Source organism: Netta rufina, assembly GCF_964035555.1.
Source record: "Netta rufina genome assembly, chromosome: 4".
In the NCBI taxonomy this organism is placed as follows: Eukaryota; Metazoa; Chordata; class Aves; order Anseriformes; family Anatidae; genus Netta; species Netta rufina.
The window spans coordinates 59,945,414-59,970,204 of record NC_140127.1 but is presented as its reverse complement, the minus strand read 5'-3'; the positions used below and the strand labels follow the sequence as shown (position 1 = coordinate 59,970,204).

General features: G+C 33.2%; 1 protein-coding gene across 2 annotated transcripts in view; it reads left to right on the top strand.

Moving 5' to 3' along the window:
• The window catches only part of SLIT2 (slit guidance ligand 2), a 256,422-nt gene that overhangs the window by 139,194 nt on the left and 92,437 nt on the right, over positions 1-24,791 (top strand). For both annotated transcript variants that reach the window (XM_084285499.1, XM_084285500.1), the window contains exons 5-8: positions 7,681-7,752; positions 17,523-17,594; positions 21,693-21,764; positions 24,572-24,735. In XM_084285499.1, the coding sequence (XP_084141625.1) occupies positions 7,681-7,752; positions 17,523-17,594; positions 21,693-21,764; positions 24,572-24,735 (380 nt within the window). The remainder of the gene's footprint in view (positions 1-7,680; positions 7,753-17,522; positions 17,595-21,692; positions 21,765-24,571; positions 24,736-24,791) is intronic.

Below are 24,791 nucleotides of genomic sequence, written 5' to 3'. Positions count from 1 at the left end.
CTACTGCTGGTAGTATTGGACTCCTTTTGTATCATAATTATCAAGAGGAATAGCTGCACTGGATGCTTTACTGAGGAGTAGAAACAAAAATAATAAATATGAGACTAAGTTGTTAATTTCATGGCCAAAAATGCTGCAGCAGGTTTTTGGTATTTTTTTTTTTTTTTTTAACAGCAAGATATTAGACTGAATTGTTAAGCATATAATTTTTAAACATTTCTTTATTTTGTTTGTCTTAATTGATTTGTAGACCTGCCAAAAAGCCAGGCCTTGATAGAAGGACATGAGAACCCATTTAGGTATAAAATTATCTTCATAAATAAATGATGCAGTACTGCAATTTGTAATACTGTAACTCTATAAAGCCTAACATACATCAGTATTGTAACAATTAAAGGGTAAGCCTCATTTGGCTGATAGGAAATGTACTTACTTGTTTTGGTATAGTAATATATTTGCTGAATGTGAGATAAAAAGTGTTGAGTTAGAGATTAAAACATTCATGTTTGTTTAGTAAGCTCATGCTATGCTGTGGTATATTTCTACCATCATGGAAATTTGAATTCCAAACAGGCTTTAGTAGGTTCAGTTCACCTGAGATTTTACTTGTAGAGGAACTGTCTCTACATGATGTTTTCCCTGCATTTAGACCATAAAGTAATACTTCAGCAGCATCTCTATTGCTGAAGATTTGTTTGATTTGATTGGTTTGATTTCCTCTATGAAGTTCTGAAAATAATTTTTAAGCTTCCTAGTACACTAAAACTGGAGGTTGCTGAAGCATGCCTCTGTAGCATTCAGAAAAGGTCTTAGATTAAACTTCTGGTCATGCTGAAACCTTGCAGTTGAGGAATACAGTTTTCCTGATAGTGTGACAATAAATGAAGGTTCATAAGAGGGGTGAAGAGAAAATCTGATCAAAAGTTTTCCGTCATAGCACAAGCCATCTAATATGGAAGAGAAATACATATTTATATTTCAAATTTAGAAAACAGAAAACTGTTTGACATTTTAGGAGTGAAATCCAAATCAGAGATCCAGCAAAACAGAAGAAAAATTACCTTGCCTTTTCAGTCTGTCCTCTTCACATTGTAAAAACCCACTGCTACAGTAGCTTTTGCAAATGCAGGCTGTTGTCAGCATTCTCTCAAGGTCCTCAAAATAAAGTTATTTTGGATGTGAGAGTTTTTTCAAAGTTTAATGATAATATAAAATAATTTCTCCATCCATTTCTCAAGACACAATTGGAACATGTGGCTGTGGCTCACTTCTACTCTGCTGTCATGTCATAGTATGTTATTGCTTTCCTTCAGGAGCTTAGGTTTTCCTTCCGGTGCCTCCCAGTGAGGCTGATTACTTCTTTCCTTAACATCAAAACCAGGGGAATAAATAGGGGCTTGTGCAAACCTGGGCCTAGCTCTGGAGTATATTAGATATTTTAGATGGGATGCCCCATTAAGGACACTGTTGCTGGAAAAGTGTCTCAGGCCATGCCAAGGCCTTATGATAAGCACTGATAAGCACCATTAAGATGATCTTAATGATCATCTTAATGGTGCTTATCAGTGAGCATCCTATGTTGATATGTTTCATGTGCTCTGTTTGAAAAGAATTGCTTAATGAACAAGTAGTATATGTTTTTTCCCCACCTAAATCTCTGTACTTTTTAAGGTATACACAGACAGAAAGATATTGTGGGGATACTGGATCATAAGCTGGAAGAAGCAAATCACAGTAAAAGCAACTGAAATTGAACGAATCATTTGATATTCATAAATGAATATCAATGAATTCAGTTACTTAGTTTTATTTCAGGGTAAACTATGTAATTGACAATTATGTTCATAAGAAAAGCTGTTAAATGTCTGCTAAAATGCATGTTTGTTTGTTTGTTTTACCACGATCTTTGTATTCCAAGTGAAAGTCTCCACATCCAAACTCATATATTTGATTTTCAGTTAAATAATTTACAGAAATTCTCATTCTGTTCATTCTTTGCTCTTTCTTTTCTCTGTAGTCTTATTATGTGAGACTGTTTGCTGCCCTGCGTGGAGTTTCATGCAGAACGTAATTAGCTATTGTTGAAAATATTCTTTTCCAGTAAGAGAGGAGTACTAAGCAAGGCTTACTTTATTTGTTTCAGAAGTAGTTAAATAATTATTCAGGTCCTTGATCATGGAATGATCTGACCTTTTGAACTGTTTTTATGAACCAACATAAATAAACTGATAAGTATTCAATACTTTGTTTGACTCAGTGTTTCTGCCTTTTCCTTTAAAAAATCAAGACACATTACTTATTCCCAGTACTCAGTATTTTTACAAAGTAGAGAATGGCAGTATAGATTTATGATATCCCTGGTCAGACACTGAGGGAGGTTAAACCGTAGAGGAAAATAAAATTACAAGTAATTAAATTTACAAGCAGGTTTGCCATCTTGAAAAGATTTATTGTTTTAGAACGAACAATGGTTTTAGCCACATAAGAAAACAGTGATACCTTCACAGTGCGTGATACAGATATTATACATGGTGTTTCAATTTATATGATTAAAAATTTAGCATTCCTTTTAAGGTTGAATGGGATATTCAACTGGGAACTATACATGGTGAGTAATAAAATAGCTGCAATGCAGTACTGTCTGCATTTTTTAAGAGCTGAAGTACTCTATCAGGCTCATTAATATCAGGTTATCTGAGGGCTTTATCTTCAGATAAAGAAACAATAGCATATATAACTTTTCTAGTTTTTCTGTGAGAAGAGATTCATGTGTATGTGACATTCATACCAATGTTATATTGTTACAAATTTCAAATGTTAACAGGATTCTATTTTTTTTTTCCCCGATATACTTCTACCTACTAACCAGTAAATATAATAAATAGAAATATATTATTTCCATCCTGTTTCTTAGAAAGGATTCAGTAGTAACTAGGTTTTTACAAGGTCTTTTTGCTATTTCATCAAAGCATTATGTATCGTGTTTACTAATGTATTCCACAGGAAAAAAATAATAATAATTAAAAAATTAACCTAATACATAAAATGAAGCTGATTTTTTTTTTTTTTTTTTTTTTGCTTTTTGTGGAAGCTGGAGGTAATAGGTTTATTATTATTATTATTATCATTTTAATTTTTTTTTGTATTTCATCAGATTTTGAAAAAGAGAGATTTGGCATAATTATTTAATTATCTGGCATAATTTCAAATTAGTCAAGTTCTACTGTTGCACCATTGCAAATATCAGATTGAAATCCTTAATCTTTGGAAACAGGTTTAAAAGCTGAGGTATGTGTGATTTAAAAGGGAATTATATTTTCTGTAAGTGTAATAATCCCAGAGCTTCCTTCGTTACTGATCTCAGAGACACTATTGCATGTGTATGTGCTTTTATCACTTGGGTTTTATTTATTTTTTTATTTAAGTAAATTATTTTAGTAATTTCATTTAGGTGCAACATATTTAGTATCTGACTTAGAAATATACACCTGACCTTCTGTGCAGAAAAACAAAAATGTAAGCAAGCTTTTTGGAGAATCAATACAGCCGGGCAAAAGTTCAGACCTCTTTGTCACCTTTTGGCTTCATGAAACTAGCCTGAGAGCAATCTTTAAGGACATTCCGCACTAAAAGATACTGAAGTTATATATAACTGTTCTGGCCCTGAAAACTTTTTTGCTCATATGTGAGCAGGGCAGCACATTGAAGGCTGGGTGATGGAGGGCTCCACGCAAGCCAGCAGATGACGTGATGGAAGCCCTCGAAGTTGCACTCAGTAATTTTCTGAAAGGGTCAATGGCTAAAATGCTCCACTTCAGACTTAATAATTTGGAATGTGTCTTTCTAGAAGTGACTTAACAGAGTTGAGAACAATTAATTGAAAGGGGCCCATAGGACAACTAGGATCTGTGTTAAGATGAATTTGATAAAATGTGTTATGTCGTTGTGCTTTCTTTCAAAAACTCTGTAGGATATTCTTGGCTTTTTCACTCTAGTTTTATATGATATATTTTGAATCAATTCTGCTATTCCACAGATACACTATTTTTTTTTTTTTTCTCTGTGAAGTCTTGGACTGTTGTAATTACAAAGAATAATTTCTTCTAATGACAGTATCTTGGTCAGATTGTTGGGTTCAAATATGAAGACAGGTTCATGCCTCTCAGAAAAACAGATTTATTCTTGTAAAAGCAGGATGCTCTGTTCTTCAATGGCTTAAATTTTGTTTAAATTCATAGAGCCCATTTTATTTTAGGGTTACCAAGTGTCAGTATTACTCAGTATCATCATAAATGATACTGAGTGTACAGACATAATCAAATGCTGTCTCTTTTTGAAACGAGAAATGAAGGGAGTTAACACAGTTGTTAGTGCAGGAAAATAATGCCCAGCAGGCTGAAAAGGAGGAGGTTTGCACTTTTATTGCAAAACATAGGCTGCAATGTAACTGTAACAGAATGTATGAATGTCATTGTAACAGAATGACCTGCAAAACTGTCTGGCTTTATCTACAAAATATTTTTTTTCCCCATTCCCACTTCGTGCTGCTTGTGGCTTTTGTTTTGTTTTGTTTTGTGAGAATCTAAGAATTACAGTGGAATGAGTTAAAACATCATAAATAAATAAATAAATAAACAGTAACTGGTTACTGAGTCCTTGGTCTGCAGTGTGAAGTGTAGGTGTAGTTTATGCAAGAATAAAAAGTTAAATGTTTGTTTAACTCAAGGTTTTTATAAGGAAACCTGTTTAGAATGAGCAGATGAAAACTTGAAGCAATCAATAAATAATTACTAAAAGCTTACCTATTACAAATAGGTATAGATTTTATGTTGAAAATTGTATTTTCTTTAAAAGAGAGGTAGAATTTTGCAATGAAAAAATGATTTAGTAACTTCTGTTACTTAAACAATGATGAGAATACTTCACAACCCAGCAGATGCATTGCAAAAAAAAAAAAAAAAAAAAAAAATCCTGGAAAAGACTTTTGCCAACCTTACTTAGCTATCCGCATTTAGAGGGATGCTTTAAACAGTGCCTCTTACAGAAAGTTAGAGAACCTTTGCAATGAAGTAGTTTATATTTCAGATGTGCTAAAATTAGCAGAGAGCACTGTACTTTAGTCTGCATGAGCCTGTGCTACATGTAAATAATGCTGACTGCATGGATCCAGCTGGCTCTTTCACATGTGCGTACACGTGTATATACACACATCTCAGTGTATGGGTTATCAAGGAACCTGGGTTGTTAATACCTGTTACTTTTTAAGTCCTTGCACTTGCTCTAAGATTTGTATTTAGCCAAAGAAAGAAAGATTCTGACCATTTATATTTTTATTAGTTTTTTACAATAATTTATGTGTTGTCTCAATTTTGCTCATCTTCCACTTTTTAATTCTAAAAAATGGTGAATGATGATAATCTATTAACTCTCATAAAAAGTGTAATTCATTATTACCCGTTACCTCCTGCAGTATATATTTATGAGTATGGCAGTAGTTTACATAGTGGTACATATATCTGTATTATAAAGTAATCATCGATCATGATAAAAATCTGTATTGTTAACCACTTTATACACAATTTCTATATTGGTAAAATGTATTAGTTAATTAAAGAGAAGTGTAAATATAGATATTTGCTGTTTATATTTGTAATAGAATTTTTTGAAGGAAGTAGGTTGTTAAATCATGTTACCATAAATGCTGAAGGCTGCTCTTTCACTCATTGCTATTGAATTTATTGTCAGAGCAAATGCAGTCATATCCTATTTCAAGCTTACTTAGGTGGCTTGAAAATTAAATCACAGCTCACAGATTCTCTTGTTTTTCACACACTGTTAATAATAGCTAAATCTGGTCTAGTTTTAAATATACTTTGCAAGGTATTGCAGTACAGTATACAGTATTGCTGAAGGTATGAAAGATTTAGTAAATAAAACTGACAATGACTTGGATAAAATGAAATTGCTGTCGGTGTAGGTAGAATTATTTTCAAAAGGATTATGTTACATAAATTTTACTAAAGTCAGGCAGTGTGGGTTTTTATAAAGTCCTCAAACTATTTTTTAAGTTCATAAATCTGAAAGAGATCTCCAGGAGTGATTCCTAATAACTAGAAATCTGAGCTCATTCTAGATTACATTTTAGGGAAAGAATATGTTAAAAGCATGACTGTATAATTAACTAATGATTCCTTCTTGATCATGTCAGCTCAGCTACATATCTTATTTCTATGCACTGTTTTGCAATGTTTCTCCTAAAAGCTCTCTTAGAAAAGGTCATCTAAAAGTTGTCTCTAGAAAACAAGACATTGAAAAACATTACTGTTAGGGACTGGAGTGCATTTAGATTGTGATTTGGAGTACTTGGTGTGCTTGTGGAATGAAACTCCTGCTTTGATTTTAGCAAAATGAAATCTAGCCAGCCACAAGAAAAATGATCTTAAAATGACTTCAAATCCTAGTGCAGACATGGCCTATGTGCATCAGATTTGTTTCATAATTCTATTCAGATACTCAAGCAAGCCTCTTCATCTAATTTCTTGTGTTCTCCATATTTTCCATAGATACACACATATCTGAAGGCCTCCAAAACTATATACAATGCTATATGAATTTATATAGCAATAATTTATATAGTAATTTATATAGCTACTTTAATCTATTGGTCATATCCTGTTGCACTGAACTACTCTTAATGGGGTATAAGCGCTTGTACCATAAGTGAAAAGCCCTGAATTCTACTTTTTTTCTTTTTTCTCCTTTTTTTTTGTTTGTTTTGTTTTGTTTTTTACTTCAGTTTTGTAGATTGTTTCTAATATGGAACTGGTAAATACAAAAATATTTCTAAAATTTGGAAAAAGGGTTGTGTGTGTATATATTTATGTATACTGATATATATATATCAGTTATCATTATATATATCAGTTATATATATATATAATGATGATATATATATATAATGATATATATATAACTTATATATATATATAATGATACATATATATATAATGATATATATATACTGATGAAAAAAATGAATAAGAATTTTAATAAAACATTTTGGAAAAGATACTAGTTTCAGATAGCCTGATAAAGCTGGTTGCAGGTTTTTTTGTTTGTTTTGGGGGTAGGGTTGAGAGAGCATCAATGGTGCTTCTCTGTCTGCTGCTAGATGATTTTTAAAATATATGGTTCTTGGCATTGTGAAACAAAATTCTAAAATATATTTATCTGAAACATTTAAACAGTTTGATAGCTGTTGTTTCTCAACAGCTTACTGCTACTTATTTTTGCATGTTTTTTTCCATGCATAAAACTGAACATTGGACACTTCATGTCATGTGTTTGAAATGGGTTGAAAATTGAAATCAATCAGTTAAAAATGAAATCAGTTTGGCCTTCATTGTTAAATCATATAATGCTTCTACTTTTTCTTTGGCATATTCATTGTTGCTTTGTAAGGAAGCCATCTAGTACAACAAGGATAAACTAATTTGAGTATTACTGCTGCTGCTTTTTCTTCAATTTCAAATCAGTTAAAGTAATAAAATAAGCTTCATCAGAAACATTGATTGAACTGTAATGGCTAAAATTATTTTCCTACTTTTTGTTGCTGTTGTTACATGCAGAAAAAATATATATGGCAGATTTTAAGTTTCAATTTTGTTTTTTTTTTGTTAGTGATCTTAGTGAAAATCAGATTCAAGCTATACCAAGGAAGGCATTCCGTGGAGCAGTAGACATAAAAAATCTGTAAGTATTTTCCTCCTTCTCATATGCATTCTGTTTATAATGCTTTGTCAATACAGTGTCCTTTTGTTCTATCAGGTATCTTTTTACTAAATACTTTTATAGCTGCTTAAGGAATCTCTGTGTAAAACCAACAGATATCACTTGTGTTGGCAAAATGTTTTAATGCATCTTAAGCATACTAAAATTACCCAATATGAAAATTTAAACATTGAAATTGAGTTGAATACAACTAGGCATTGTAAGTATTTGTTTAACCTAACCTGAAGTTCATATATGAATATGAAAGATGGTTAGTTTAAACATTTCATTGTTTCACCTAGAAAAAAAAAATGTCCTGGTCTAGGAGTTGCCTTTTGTTCACTTGGATAAGAGAAAGAAAAATCAAGCTATTATCTAGTTTTATTCTCTATTATTATTATTATTACTTGTGTAATTACTTTTCTTACACAGTTTTCTTTTGTGGCAAAGTAACTGTTTTCTGAAAGCTAGATTCTAGCTTTCCTGGAGATACTGACCCTGAAGTTCATGGGCAAGTTCTGAATTCTCAGGGCTTCCAAATGAGAAAACATGTTTCAAGAGTTTCAAGAAAAAAGAAAGCAGTGACTTTTTGACTTTGTGTTTAGAGTAGTGAGTCAGTTTAGTGGACTGAATGAGCTGAATGACCTGGTGACTGTGATTAACTTCCATAGTAGGAAACCTAAGGTCATCCATCCAGAAGCTATAACTGCAACTGTAAGATGGGGCTCATCACTTGTAAGCAACCAACAAAAACAGAGGACACACATTCTACTGGATTAAAGAAAGACTGTGGAGTTCCCAATGTGATGCAGCTGTGAAAAAATATGCTGGCTGTCCTATGTGACATCAATAAAAATAGGGAAGTATTAAGCCATTAATGAGGTTTTCATGTAATTTCCTTTAAAATAATTTTATGCCAATAGCAGTTATCAGGGTTAGAGAAAGATTAACTTTTGTAGTTAAACTTTGAAAATGTAGTGCTCCATGATTATAATACAACTACAAGATAATATGTTTAATTAATAAGATATTATAATACAACTACAAAAATATGTTGTATTTTTGTTTTTTAATTTAAACACATTTGTGATACTGTCTTTCCCTACAATAAAGTCCTACCCCAGCTCACTGGAAAATCTGTTATGTTCAAATATGCTTAAAAACATGTAAGCACAGTTCAAAGTAGTTTTGTTACTTTATTTAAATGATGTTTTACGAGTTTCTACTCAGAACTGGTGCCAGCATTATTCATGGGTTAAGAGAGGATTGGCTACAAGGAGAAGCCTGCTTTTTTGTGTATGTTCTGTTATATTTGAAAATTGATACAGCTAAAGAAAGAAACTTTGGTAGTAAAAATAAAAGCATCATTGAGAATTTTCTCATGGCAAGGCAGTATTTTAGAATATAATAAGTATACTTATATATAGTGAGATAGCTCCAGTCAGAAAATGAGTTGGGATGCTAACCTTTAGCTAAGATAGTATTTATATCTTGGTGTATATTTTCATGGTAAGGAAACTGAATTATGTCTAAAATGTGCATAAAACAGTAGATCTGCTCTTTAAAGCCTTTCTGTTTTGGAAGAGAATTCAAACAAAACTCACATAAAGGCTGTAGCATTGCTACAAAGTCCAAATCTGATATGTGGCATATAGTTTATAGTTTTGTGACAGCAGGAATATCCTTTATTGGTGATCCCAGAAAATAAATAAATAAATAAACAAACAAACGTATAATCGGAAATACTTATGATCAGTTGAAACCTCTAAGAAACACATCCCTCTACATTCTTGGTCATACACCTTATGTTGTGTGAGGTATAGGTGTATCAGAATGAAACATGAGTTCCTGGGGTGAGCCACATGGAGTCTAGCACATCATTTGTGTAACTAGGTCACGTATTCAGAAAATGAATGGTATTTGTGCATTTCCACAAGCTTAGTCAAGACAAAGAGAGATGTGAACCCTAGCCTAGGCTTTTATATTATACTTAGAGAACGGTGATTGTAAGAATTGTACTTTTTTATTTCATTGTCCAAGAAAAGTAAGGAGACAATAGATGAGTGATGGATGTAGAAAGCATCACTTTGCAAACAAAGAAAACCATGAAATGAAATAACGTAGCATCTATGGAATGATTATACTAAAGTCCTGAAACTACATATCTATATTACTGAGAACTGTCATAAACAGAATTCATTATTTGTTCTAATTTCACTGTTTCTTCTGTAATTGCCTAGTAGTTAAGCATCCTGTTAAAGATATTAACTAAGCTTGTGGAAGAGAGATGGAAATAAAAGGAGCAAAGAAACCTGCATTAGAACACTGTAAACTCAAGTTTTGCTTTGTCTAACATTAGATTAGTTAGGATATAAATTGAAGGGGCTTTTTTTTTTTTTTAACGCAATGCATGATAAACAAACCAAACATTAATTCTAGTAAGCAATTTCAAAGACAGTTAAAGCTCACAGAAATTGAAGTGGTTATATATTTTATTTTGCTAAATGGACATTCAGCTTTCTTTCACTTCCCCTAAATATTTCCCCCCTTGTTGGAACATTGTGGGAAAGATTCTGTGGTTGCCAAAGAATGTTGTCCTAGTCTTCACAGAACAAAAGGAATTAGATGTTAACTCAGATCATCTGAAGGAAATTGATTCCTTTTAAAGTTGATGATACCACTAGAATCTTTTGATTTCCTGCTAATATGTTCATTCTAGAGTCCTCCTGATGATTCTTAGAAGAAGCTGCCCAGTTCCCATGAAACGTGGATATATTTCTTTTACGGGCATCTTAATATTTACAGGATAGATTCTGTAGAAGATAAACAAGTAGAGAAAGGCATTCTGAGGAATTACAGCCCCAGTGACATGCCCCACCATCATAGTTAAGAACAGCGAGAACAATAAAGTCAGTCCCCACAAACATACTAACTGTGCCCTCCCATTAGGCACTTATAGGCTATAAGATCCCATCCTCCTTCACCTTGCGTTTTCCCTTTCTTCTTAAGGCTGAAAAGGTACAGCTCTTGCAGACTCTCCTCAGACATCACCTTGATGGCCCTGGTCAGACTCACCCAGTGTCCATCTTCTGCTAGGGAGGCTGAAGCTGAGACCAGACACAGTACTCAGGTGTGATCTCCTAAATGAGAAACAGATAGGAAGGATCACTTCCCTCATCACCCTGACTTCACTCTCACAGCTGCAGCACCATTGTTGCTAATGAGTCAAGTTCTTCAAAAAACATGCCAACAAATGAGGGAATCTTAGCTTCTACAGTTTTCTCTGACTAAAAACACAGTATCCAGTATTGATTGTTCAAATTCTAAAAGTATAATTCAAAAAGCTGCTCCTGACGTGGTGCTTCTTCTGGGAGAGAAATTTGCATCAGGAAGTTAGGTTTTCCACTTCAGAGAATGCAGCGAAACCTTCTGTGTTTGTTTCTTTGTTTGTTTTAATATGTTGAAATTATCATATAAATTAGAAATTAAATACATGTTTTTAATATACACATTAATGATGATGGTGATACAGTACTTATGGCAGAATTGTGATAGTAAATATATGCGATGTCAAGATAATACCAAGAACAGGCAACACTTTGATCATATCTCCATGCCAGTATATTGTGTCCTGTTTTTCTTGTCCTAGTCTTGTCTCATCTTAGACTACTCTGTTTTTCAGTGTCTTTGTGTCCATTTGGTTCCATTTTTTTTCCAGCAACTGGGGACAGTTGTGTCCTCTTGAGAATTTTTGTTCCAGCAAAGGCTGCTAAAGAGGGACTGTGTTCTTCTACCCCCTGTAACAGAACATAAAGAAAGAGCTTATGGGGACAGTGGCTCCTGGGTCAGAAAAGTAAGGGGAAGCGGACAGTCATGATGTAGGTAATGATGGTGGTGGATCATAGGGATGCTGTTGGATCCTATAGCTGTCACCTCATCTTTGAGGCGACATCTTTGTCCAAAATCTTCAATAATATTTTGATACTTGCTGTTTCTCCAAGGCCTTTTTGGGCCTATTGTAAAATATGTAAAGTTAGCCTTGTCACTAAAGGCATTAACTGAATTTTGTAATTATCTTGGCTGGCAATGACTAGACTTCTTGAAGTTCAATTTTATTAACAGTTGAAAGCCTGCTGAGAGTCCTGCTGAAGGTGTTCTCTTACTGGTTTCTTCTTAGATTATGCACAAAATTCCACTGCAACTGAAAGTGTATGTCTGCTCATCTGCACAAGTGCTAATCCAAACGCTATAATAATTTAGAATTGACATATTTCTCACCCCTACTACTAGTCATAAACTTAATTCAAATACTTGTCTGTACAGCTACCCATATTTCAGGTACACATCAAGAAGAATTTTCACTGGGTATTAATATATTCCGTGCATATTTAAGATTTTTGGTAAAGTCAAAAAAATTCTCTGCAGGACTAACTGAAAGCATAGGTAAACTTTTCCAGTGATGCCTAAAATTGTTGTTGCTAAATAGATCAGAGAATTTATAATCTTGAGGCAAAAATGTTTTTTTTCTGACTGTTTCAATAAAAGACCATTTCAATACAGGAGCCAAATGCTATTATTAAGACTACTTACCTAAAAATTAGCCTGCAGAAAAATGTTTCCTTTTAGTCACAAACAAATCACTTACACACTGTTAATTGTGTTTTTAAATCAGGCTTTGAAGATGAGTTTCAAATCAGAATTCTCTGAAAGCATATTGAAAACTTTCTTTTTCTTTTCTTTCTGGCACTTGAAACACCAATGAAAAGTATGAAGTAGATAAAATTTAAAAATCTATCCAAAATTGGTATTTATTTGTATAACAGTACATAAGTGAATAAAACAAACCTGAGAATAATGCAAATTCTGTTTGAGGATTTGAATCTTGGAGAAAATTAGTTTATGCTTCTATTGACCTTCTAAGATATACACAGAACTTGACTGAACTCTCGGGAGCCTTTAGGCCTTTACACATCTCCACTACTTTGGAAAGCAAGACTGCCTTTGCTTTACTAAACATATTCATGCTTTTTTTTTTTTTTTTTTTTTTTTTTGAGCAACTAACTAGAAATGGCTCTACAAGTAAAGATTCTATAATTATTATTTAAATAAACCGTTCTAACAACTTTCATGCGATATGTGCTTACCCTGTGTTCCACACTAGAATAGGTACCTATTTGCTCCCCCATTTGTAACAGTCTTGAGGCTGTTTGCCGTCTAACTGGCTAAATTAAATAATTTCTGTGAAGTCATACTTATGTCATAATATCTTTGCATTACGTTAATTACAGATGTTTCATTATGTGGTTTTGCTTCTTTTCACACAAGTCTCCTATTTCTTCTTTTTATCGTTATTATTTTATTTTTAATTTTCTTCATGGAGAATACTTGTGGATTTAGATAAATGAAGTGCTCAGTAATTTTGAGAGGATGGATCTATAAATCTTTTCTTCTTTTTCTTATAGTTTATTCAGTATGTATGCCTAATTTAGAGTTTTTTGTTTGTTTTTTGTAAGCTTTGCTTATTAATTTTGGGTTAAAAGAAAAAGTATATATTTGGTATATAATGTGTATTAGAATATTATGCATTCAAAATGTTTTACAAGACGTATTAGGATAGAACAAAACAAACTACATTAGCAAGTGCATGTAAATAAAAATACTTTACCTCTGAACAAAAGAATAATAGAAATAAACAAACACAGGGTACAAACAGTTTTCTGAAGTTTGATTAAAGACTTAGAATAGATTTTTGCACAATTATGTTACATCTTTCTCAGCTAATGCCTCTGAAATTATTGATCCCTCTTGAAAGTGAAATAGAGAAATAGGAAAGCATAACCCAGTTTTGTTGTAAAAAATACAGGGCAAAATTAAAATAGTGACTGTTTCCAAAAATTCTATTGCAATGATAAATATTCTGCACTCTGTTCTTTTCCAAGGAAAAAAAAAAAATATATATTATATAATATATATAATAATTTTGAATATATATATATATATTATATATAATATATATATAATATATATATATATAAAAATATATATATATTATATTTTTTTTTCATATATATATATATGAAGTACAGCATACAGTGTGCTACAACTAGAAACTTTTTCTAAATGTTTACTGTTGAGGAAGATACAGCAGGGATCTAGAAAAGTTTCTGACTCTTGCTGATGGCTTCTTAAAAATGTTTACCATTAAGTTGATCCATTAGTAGAATATAATTATCTGTGAGCAAAAAAAGAAGCTAAATCTGCATGGTGCCTTTCTTGCGTTGGACCACAGTGTGTCCTCAAGTGCTGAAGAGCAGGAGAGTAAAGTAGACATAGACTGAAACTGTTGTAACTTTTAACTCAGCTTCTATGAATGAGGAAAAAATGTTTTCTCTGTCAGTCAGATACAAATTAATTATTCTTTTCCTATATGAGAATAGAAGTTTTCAAATGTGTGCTACGTATTCTGTTAGTTATGAAATACTCTTCTTGTGACATAAGGGTTTTTTTTAATTATCATTATTTATTTGTCATCTGGTAGACAACATATGCTAAAAATTAAAAAAAAAAAAATACAGAAAAAAGAAAGGCAAGATGTATCAGCAAAACTAATAAGTAAACAATATTTTAAGAAACACATTTTCACATTTTCTTATCAGTTGAATGGTCTTCGCTACCCATGAACAGTAACATTTTAAATAGCAGTAGGTAGTAAGTATATGAACTACCTGGGTAATGCTGAAGGTGCAAAAAATAATTAATTCTCTGTGACATCTGAAATATTTTGAGTATAGCAGCTGTTGCTTGGCATTTTATGAGCTTTCCAGGAACCACATTGCCCAACATAATTAGCTACTATGTGGAAAGTTGGAGGGAGAAAAGTAGAGGAACAGAGCAACTTTTTGAAGAGAGGAAGTGGTTCCACATAGAAAAGACCCATTGTAGAGATGGTGGGGGAAAAAAAACATGAAGAGATACTGAGGAGTGGGGTAGGATGAGGATGGGCCATGGATATATGTGCTGGTCCATGTCTGGTCAGCTTCTGTTTTTCAGGGCATTTCAATCATGTGTAAAGAACAAAATAAATTCTCATGGAAAAAAAAAATGAAAACCAAAAAACATGCTCTAAAATTAAGTTAGTATTATTTGTATAGTCAATAACTTAGTGGAGAGAAAAGCTTTTTATTAGCACATAGCGTTATTTTAATATATGGTTTTGAAAGTCATCATGCTAAAAAAAATAAATGATAAAACATTTAAATTTGAGACATGTACTTTTTTGCTTTCTTGCTTATGTCTGAAGCCACAGTGCTCACGCATTTTGCTCTCAGGAGACAGCCTTACCCCAAATATTCTGACTGCTTCAGTATGTCCATTAGAGAGAAATTATACATTAATGATACACTGATTATGTCTAACATTTGTCTAACATTTTGTTTGCGTTATATATGCAGTATATATCTTTACCTTAACAGATACCATAAGTTACTGTTCAAGCCATACACACTTCAAAGTCAAAGCTACCTTTCATAGCTTAAAAAAAATGTTATGCCAATTGTTCATAGTATTTTTTTTTATGTATGTATCATGGTGGAAGACCATCTAAAACATGAAAAAAGTAGTATTTTTCAATGATAATTTAGAAACACAGGAAATATTTGTCCTCCCTCATCCATAAAACTCCCTTCCCCCCAAACCTAAACCAATTCAGTGTAAACAAAGTAATCTTTCTGGTAAGAAAATTTAAATGAAAACAACTCACCATTCGCTAAGATAATGGCAATGGTGATTCACTAAAGGAAGACGTCCAAAGGTTTCCAGGTGCACCACAACTGCTGGCAGTCCAGTGGAAGAAATCTGCCTTTCAGTTTGTGTAGGACAAGATTTGCTCAAGTGCTTACTCTACTGTTAAAAGATTTTCCTTTGTGTATAATATGGATGATTTAGAAGAAGCTGTGTCAGCACTGATTTATACATTGACAGCTAAGGATAATAAGATATGGGCAAACATACAGCTCACCCTTTTACAGATTAACCTGCAGACTGCATTAGGCAAATTCGATGGCATTAAAAGATTTTTCCAATTTGTCTGGAAACAATTTCTCTTTTGTATTGTGTCAAGGGTAACATTTCATGCCATTGTACTAATTTAAATAGCTTTGATAAATTGTTCAAGAGGTTAAAGAACTGTACTGTGTATATATTTCACCTCTTTAAAATAAAAAGGCTATTAACTTAATTGTTAAATGAAATTAATTAGTAAAAATGAAAAGAGCCTGAGAAAGTAGGCTTTAATATTCCAACACTGCAGCACTGGTGCTGTAACATTGCACCAAAATGATTAAAGATCATATTCAGGAAATTATAGTTTGCATTTCGGTATAGCTTTCAGTACAAAGAAACACAGACACCACTATAGTTATGATAATATTTTATTCCTACATAGTAGTAATTCAGATAAAAAATATGGACGAAACTATAAGAACTTTATAAAAGTTGGTACTTCACACTCAACAGTGGGTGTGATGATTTATTAATAAAGTAAAAGGTTATCAGAGATTCAGAAGAATCATAGAAAATGCTTTAGTAAAAGCTTCATTAGCCCTGGTAGCTAATCTATAATTGCAGACAGAGAGGGCAGAGTTCATTTTTATTTTGTTCATTTTCTTAGCAATGTTCACACGTATTTACTCATACATCTTATCTGATACTGACAAGTGTCGGGCTTGAAGATCTGGTTGTTTAAAGTGAGATTGTATTTCCTTGCAAGTTGTGCCTCAAAATGCATATTTATAGGAATTATATTTATAGGCAATATTTATAGAACAAGCTTATAACAAGGGAAATTGGGATTTTGTATTTGCACAGTGGTTAATTTCAGCAGACTTTTTAAAATTGTGCAATATGTACTGTATCAATGTTATGAAATGAAAAAGTAATAGTATTCTTCAGAGAAATGAATGTAAATTTTTCATAACTTAATACTTAAAGATTAATAATGTATGGGTTGGATTGCTGAGTTTTATGTCCAGAATTCAAGTGCTCTGTGGCAACATCTTATCTGCATACAGTTGCAGAGAAAACAAAATGCAGAAAATCACACACTGAAGCTTCCAGCAGAAATGCTAGTTTCATTTGGAGCAGAATTAAAGGATATAGCTAACTGGGTATGTAAATACCTTGAACACTAATATTTCTACATTGGGAAACATTCTAGAAGGCAATTATTGTAAACTCCCAGCCTCAGCCCCACACCTCCCATCTGGGGCAGATGCACCCCTAAAAGTGGTCCCTCACTCGCTCCTGCCAGGGCGCAGGGAATTAACATGCAGCTGGGCTGCTCTGATAAATGGATTCTGTTAGGTCACCGAGGGGATGCGTGTGACATTAAGTGATTTACCGTCCTTTACCTTAATGAAATTGTTTCAGCAAGATGACGCTGAGAGCTTTTAATGGATAGCTTTTCTTGATGTAATGAAATTGCATTCCTTTGGCATTTAATATAAGGTGCAGTTATTATTTACTGGAGCTCTCCTGGAGCTGCTGTTTTGCGCAGACAGTTCAGAACAAAAAGAGATTTCTGTGGCAGCATCCAGGCCGGCATGGTGTATGACAGTCTTAAGCATACGAGTGTATTTGCAAGAGCATTTCAGCTAGTGTGGCCTGGCCATGCAGACCATTCAGGAGGCTTGCTTCACACACAGCACTGCCAGTGCTCATCTCTTTTACAAATACCTTCCTAATCTGTTTAACAGGCAACTGGATTACAACCAGATCAGCTGTATTGAAGATGGGGCATTTAGGGCTCTACGCGACCTGGAAGTGCTGTAAGTATTTCTCTGACTTTTAGCAAGAGCTTGATATCTGGGGAGTACTAATGCAAAAGCTTATCTGCGAGCTGCAGCCTGGTGTCAGAATGGTCTAGTGAAAAGATGTCTTTAAAATAATCCACTGCAATGTGCTATAAAATGGTAAAATTATCTGGGGAGACAGAGATGCTCCTTTACTCTGCAAGACAACCATACTACACAATTAAATTTTTTTTTTAAAAAAAAAAAAAAGGTATAATGTAGATACTGTAAGAAAAGAATATATTTCTTATTAAAAGGGAAGGGAAGCATTAATGAATCCAATTCTTTTTGTAAATGATACATCACTGTAGAAGTGCTGAACGTTTTCAGGATTGCCTTTGTTGTACAGTCTGACATCAGTTTGATCTTTTAGCCTCTCTACTTAAGGAACAATATACTAAATGTATCTGACAATCTAGATGTCTTCAAAGAGGCACTTTCCTAGCAAAATACTGTTGTTTTGTGGTGAGATGTTTAGCCTGTCCATATTAAACAGAAATTTTGATTTTAATTCCTGTGGGTATGTGTATAAAACATATACAGAAAATATCATTTTATGTCATTGAAGGTTTGTAGGTGCAGAATACTCTCTACTCAGAATACAACAAAATACTCTTTTGCATACTTTTTTCTCACTGTCTTAAAGTTGCCCTCAGTGAGGTTAAAGGTAACAAAATTATCATCAGTGACCCCTGACCTGAAAATAGTGACTGTAAAGAGCAAAGTGTCTCCATTCCCAAGGAATATGAGACACAGCACACATTCCTGAAGTATTTTCTCTGACAGTCAAAATGTCACGTTTTTTTTCTGTGCTTTTTTTTTTTTTTTTCTTTTTTTCTTTTTTTATTAAGGGAACTGAAAGACTTTGTGAATCAGTGAGTTACTTCATGTTAGTTTGAATCACACTTGGTAAATCTCACCTTGGGGTGGGAGGAAGCTTCTTTTTTTTCTTGTAAGATTCTGAAGTAAAAAACCTTTACTGATTAGTTACTGATAGTGTCCAATAATATGTCCAAGAAACTAAGAATGTGTGACCTACTGCAGTAAAGTTTTATTTTAATATGCAATAGTTGATCTTACTTATGAGTGAATGGTTCTGACAGCTGATTTATTTATTTATTTATTTATTTTACAGTATAGCAATAGAAAATAAATCTATTGTTAACTTCAAGGTATAAAATAATGTACTGTAGGTTCAATATTGTCTAATGGTGAACTTGATAAATTGTTATTTTTCTATCAGTAAATCTGATGTTCTGTGAGATTTTTATCTTTGTATCTCATGTTTTTTCCAGTGGTGACTTAATCTGGTTATCATGTGTTTTAATACGAGCCTTTACATCTGGAAGTTTTAAATGTGTATGCATGTGTGTGTATATAACTGAATATTTGTAGTTTTTAAAGCTCACGATTTTTAGTAGTCTAAAAAGCTCATCCTTGCCAGTAGAAGTTAATGGTAGGAAATTCACATTGATTTCAATGAATGCAAAAGGGAACAGAACTATATAAAAATAATCATCTGCTTAAAAAGTAGGTAGTTAGAATTTTGTGAATATACCTTAACTATTAGTATTCAAATATACAAGTTGTATACAAGTTGTATATCCTGACTTATGTTGTGTGATAAGCAATGACAGTTTAGAAAATAAATTTTAAAGAGATATTTTGAACATTTACTGAAAAGTATGCATCTAATATGACTTCTTTTCCAATAAAGCATTAAAGATATGTAAATCACACCACAATATATACACAATGAGTAGTATAAAGACTATGTATTTTGTTTCCATTTGGAGTTAATTATTCTAAGCACAGAATTTATATATTACTTCAAACTATAAGTATATGTTGAAGCTTTTAAGTAATTTTTAAAGTTACTTGGCGTGAAACAGTCTTTAGTTACAATTTGAATTTTTTCAAATTTTTTCGAAGTAACAGGTCTTATAAATTGGTTAGACAACTGCAGAATCTTGGAGGCTATTAATGTTAAAGATACAAAATCTACATGAAATTTGGAAAGATGGAAGCAAATTTAGATATAAACCTGCCCACTTGTTAATTTGCTAGCAGGTTTCTGTGAAATCTTATCTTTTTTTTTCTTCCTTTTGCTCTTTCTTTATATAAGAGAAAATCAGCCATACTGATTTTAGCCAAACATTGACTATGAGAAAATATATTGTGTTGCCATATTAAAATAATAAAATATCTAAGAAATTCAAGAAATGTTTTCTGTCATCACACTTTTTGCAATAGTGTGTAACAGTTTTAGATATAAGTATGGAGCAAATTCTTTCCTTTTTTTTTTTTTTAATTGATTTTAGATTTGCAATGAAATCAAGCATTTTGGATTACAGTAGCTATAAAAATGGTTTAATTTCTTATGTATCTCTTACATCAACTCTTACGTCTTTCTGTGCCTTGCAAAAAGATAAATTAATAGCTCTTGTATACACAACAGCAAGTCAAACACAAAATATCTGAAATTTAAAATTAAAACCTTTTATAGATGTACATTCTTTAAACAGTTAACAGCTATGGAAATATGTACTTGTTTCCATTCCCTTAATTGAAAAAAGGATGATTTAAAAACCTTTTAAGAAGTCGTGCAGAAAGAAGTATTGGAGCTGTCATTTAGCATGTGGACACTAAGAAAATCCTGGAAAAGTCTACTGTCATTTGTTTACTAGGCTGTCATTTGTTTACTAAGACACCTTTTGCAGATATACCCACTTCCCACTTGGCCATTTTTTTTTTTAAATTCCATTTTGACCCCCTCCCCCCCAATTTATTTATTTATTTATTTATTTATTTCCATTGATTAATCTCCTCTTTGTTTATGTAGTCCTGAGGGCACACAGGGGAGATGCCTTATGCATAGTGAAGAAAACATTTAGGTTGTTGAATGAGTAAGCACACAAAGGTAAAATGCAGCACGTTGCACCAGTAATTAATTGCTTGGTTAATATGGAAGCATATAGCTTAATGCTGTTCAGTGTGCTGTGAGTTTACCTTTATGTGTTTGGGGATCACAGAGTAGTTAAAATTTACTCAGAACATGCACAAATTACACACTGTTCTGTTTGTTTTTAATAGTTCTTGTTTTAAAAAGGAAAAAATAATAAGATTTGGGTAGTGCAAATTATTATTTATTAGTCTCATAATTGTGTTTACAACCATACAGCACATTCTCCATTGTATTCAAATGAGTAATCTCTAAGCTGAAACTGTAAATTCTATCACTTGTTTCCTTGTTCTGGAGTCAAGCTTGTTTGCATTTTATTTGCAGCCTAAAGACAATAGTTAACTGTAGGATTGTTCATACAGTTCTATTATCTTTACAAACTACACTTACTGTGTGTGACAGTTCTGTGCTAGCCAACAATTGATTAAGATTTATTCCTAGTTTTTGTCTCAAGTTCTGGGCACCTTGTCTAAAATGTAAATTATCTGTTAGAGAATTAACGTTCCCGCCTCCTTCCATTGTATAGCAGAAGGTCGCCTATTGTTCATGCAGCTCTGGATCATCTGCAGCAACACTGTTCTGTATAAAAATTGACTGCAGTTCTGAAAAGTTCAGAAGATTCATGGAGAAAAAAAAAAAAAAAAAAAAAAAAAGGCAGATCTTGAACTCTCAGAAGCTAGAAAGGGAGACCAGAATCCTAAAACCAAGGACTTTTCTCCAAAAATACTCTGGAACTCTTCTTTACATCAGGATGGCAGTCTTGGCTTTAACATTCTTAACAGTATTTATGTTACCAGTCTTAACAGTGGCAGAAGCTCTGTTTCTGTCCTCTGAGTTGATCATAGGTTACTGGGGTCTCTGTTTACTTAGGGTAAATGGAATGGTCAAATCACAATGTTTTAACAGGGATTGAAAAGGGAGTCAAAGCGGACCTCAGTGCATGGTCTTATTTCCCCAGTAGCCATGTCTAAAAGCAGTATGCCTTGTTCTTCATTAGCCATGCCTTGTTAAAAAAAAAAAAAAAAAAAAAAAAAAAAAGTGTAGTCAGTGTAACATAAATAAGTGTAACATGCAAGTGTTACATGTTAACATGCTTCTTCTTTACTTCACAGCACTCTCAACAATAACAACATCACCCGGCTGTCCGTTGCAAGTTTCAATCATATGCCCAAACTCAGAACTTTGTAAGTAGTCCCGTGGAAGCTGGCTGCCATCATTATCAACCCAGTGTGTTCAGTATACCATTTTCCCCTCAATCAAGTTTTGTCAGTGGCCTATAAATGCATATTCAGGAGGAGATGGCATACTCTCAGTCAAAAAAAATATTGAGTTTGGTGAGCATGATCTTTGCGTATGCCAAAAAACCCTAAAAGGTAAAACTGTCAAGTGACTAATATCTGAACTCAGGAGATCTAGAAATATTTATATCATTTTCACCCCATTTCTTTAGGATATGGGGTGATGGGAATGTTTTCATGGCCTTTTTCCAACTGGGTGTTCCATAGTGCTGCATTTGTTCACTGAAAAGCTTCGCATTCTTACAAAAAAAAAAAAAAAAAAAAAAAAAAAAAGGTGGGGGCAGGGGAGATTCTCTTTTATATTTTACAGCTGCATAGAGTAAGAAATTGATGTTTTTTGAAAGTCAAAAATTTGTTTTACTTTGAGCTATTGAATAGGTCACATTTCATTTAGGAACATGGAAGAATCTTTGATTGGCTGTCAGATGTGATAAATGGGAAATCTTTATGCTTTTATTACTGTACTGCTAGCAGACCTAATTAAACTGAACTGGCTCTCCAACATTCTTTGTAACATAAAATTATAGGATCATCCGGTAGTGCTATTATAATTAAAGTTGTGTCAGCATTTACAATAAGGTTTCCATTTTTAGAGGTTATGACTTTTGCAGAATACTTCTTATACTGGAAGAATACTAAAACAAAACACAGTGATAAAAGTGTATATGCAAGTGATACAATTTGGTGTTATTTATTCTGTTTATACTGAACTAAGAATAAATGTACACTGTGTTAATCAACAAAACCAGACTCTCTCAAGGTTTAGTTCTGACACACTGTCAAACAGACTTTCCACTGAAGTGGTAATCAGAAATGAATGGGATGTTCCTATCACAGTTCAAGAGTAGCTTTTGTTGTTAAAGAATTAATTTTGCAAAGAGCCTGTCCATTTTCTTTTATGCATGTTTACTTGCACAAATGTTTTAAATCATTAGTGCTATTGACTTAAGTTAGCATAACATTAGTAACTGAAAAAACTGCACTCAGGTGAGTAGTTCTGTTGACTTCAGACTTGTAACTATTCTTGTTTGGATAAATGCAAGAGCTCTTGAATTGTACTGACCATGGGCTTTGGTGGCCTCACTTATATTTTGAGAATAGAATTTCATTCAATTCTTTTGTGTCTGAGACTTGAAAAATTGAATATCCATCTGTTCCTCTTTCAAACTTTGAAATCCAGTTTATATTCTGAATTCCAGATTACAGTGAATCAAATTAGCAAGTTTTGTTATCATTTACATTTTTTGTGGGTTATTTTATCTTTTTAATATTTATTTTAGAAGCAAAAGAAAACAGGCACATAGTCCTAGATTATAGCTGTAATATCCCATTTGCAGTCTGAATATGCTTGTATAACCGTATTAATTTCAACGGCATTAGTTCAGATTCGCAATGGTGTTCTTGCCTACAATTGGCCACAGATTGTATTGAATGTGTATGCTGTATTCTGAGCTATGTTTGCAAAGCACCCACACAAGAATCAGTGCAGGAAAAGGCGTTGCCTTTAATTCTAGTCATTTTTTGTAAATAATTAAAAAAAAAAAAACAAACAAAAAAACAAACAAAAAAAAAAAAAACACTGAGTTAAAGTCTTTTGGTTTTGTTGGTTTATAGCACAATTCATGTTGCTTTAAGGACTTTCTATGGACTAATTAGACTTCTTGTTTAAATTCTCATTTTCTTGCACTTTCTTTCCAGTGATTTAGTTAGGATTGAGCACATTATCTAAAAGGGACCAAAATGACATTATTCTGTTATGGATGGTTCTGAGTAAGGATTTGATTTATAACTGCGGATGTCTTTTTCTGTAGTTTGAGAAAAACGCAAGAGCCAGGGAAAAGTTAGAGCCAGAGGAAAGTAATTTACCAAATTTAGTGAATACATTTGTCTGATGTTTTATCAATGGCAAAGTGCTTTCTGCCACTTGGCAAGGAGCCGTGGTCTTGTGTCGGTCTCTGCCAACCAAGAGGCGACTTCCTTAATTCCATTGCTTGCTGCCATTTGGTCTTTAAATTTCAGGCATTGCTTAGGCTGTATTTCCCTAGGAGCCAAAAGCAGCTAATCCCCCTTTCTGCGATTAAACAAAAAGAGAGGAAATCAGAAAAGGGATGTGAAAGAAGGTGTTTTATATTGAGTTATTACTCTGTCTTGTTCTGCAGAAAATGAATATGACCTGTTAGAGGGATTTTGCAAGCTGTTTCTATAGAGACTGATAAAGGACAGATTTAGATGTATCTAATTGGAAACCAAATCTTTTATTAACTCTTTCTTTTTGACAGTATATTATCACTATAGGACACTACAGTGATATGTTACTTTGGACATTTCTGTCTTATTCATCATTTGTTCATATCTGGACTAAGACCTCTGAGGCAGCTTTCAAGCTCGTGTGTTTACTTTTTTCTTCAGACAAGAGGAAAGAAACTATAGGTAGTTTACTTTCTTAAGAAGTCTTCATCTTTTTTGTGATTTAGACCACAATTAAAAGGTCATTTTGCTGCTTGTATAAGCTTTGTTTATTAGCCTGTAACTCCCAGACTTTTAATGAAAGATGTAAAACATTAATCGCTCGTTCATGATTTTTGTTAGTAAAGCAGCACAGTTTGGTGCTACAGGGGGGAACAGGAAGGATGGGTTGCTCTTCTATTTCTTCTCCCCAATTTAACCATATGGTCACGCTTCTTCTCATGCAGTCGCCTTCACTCCAACAACCTTTACTGCGACTGCCACCTGGCCTGGCTGTCTGACTGGCTGCGGCAGCGGCCTCGCGTCGGCCTCTACACCCAGTGCATGGGCCCGGCCCACTTGCGGGGGCACAACGTGGCGGAGGTCCAGAAACGGGAGTTCGTCTGCAGTGGTAAGGGCAGCACATTTGCACGGCCTGACAACAGCTCAGCAGGGACTGTTCATGCT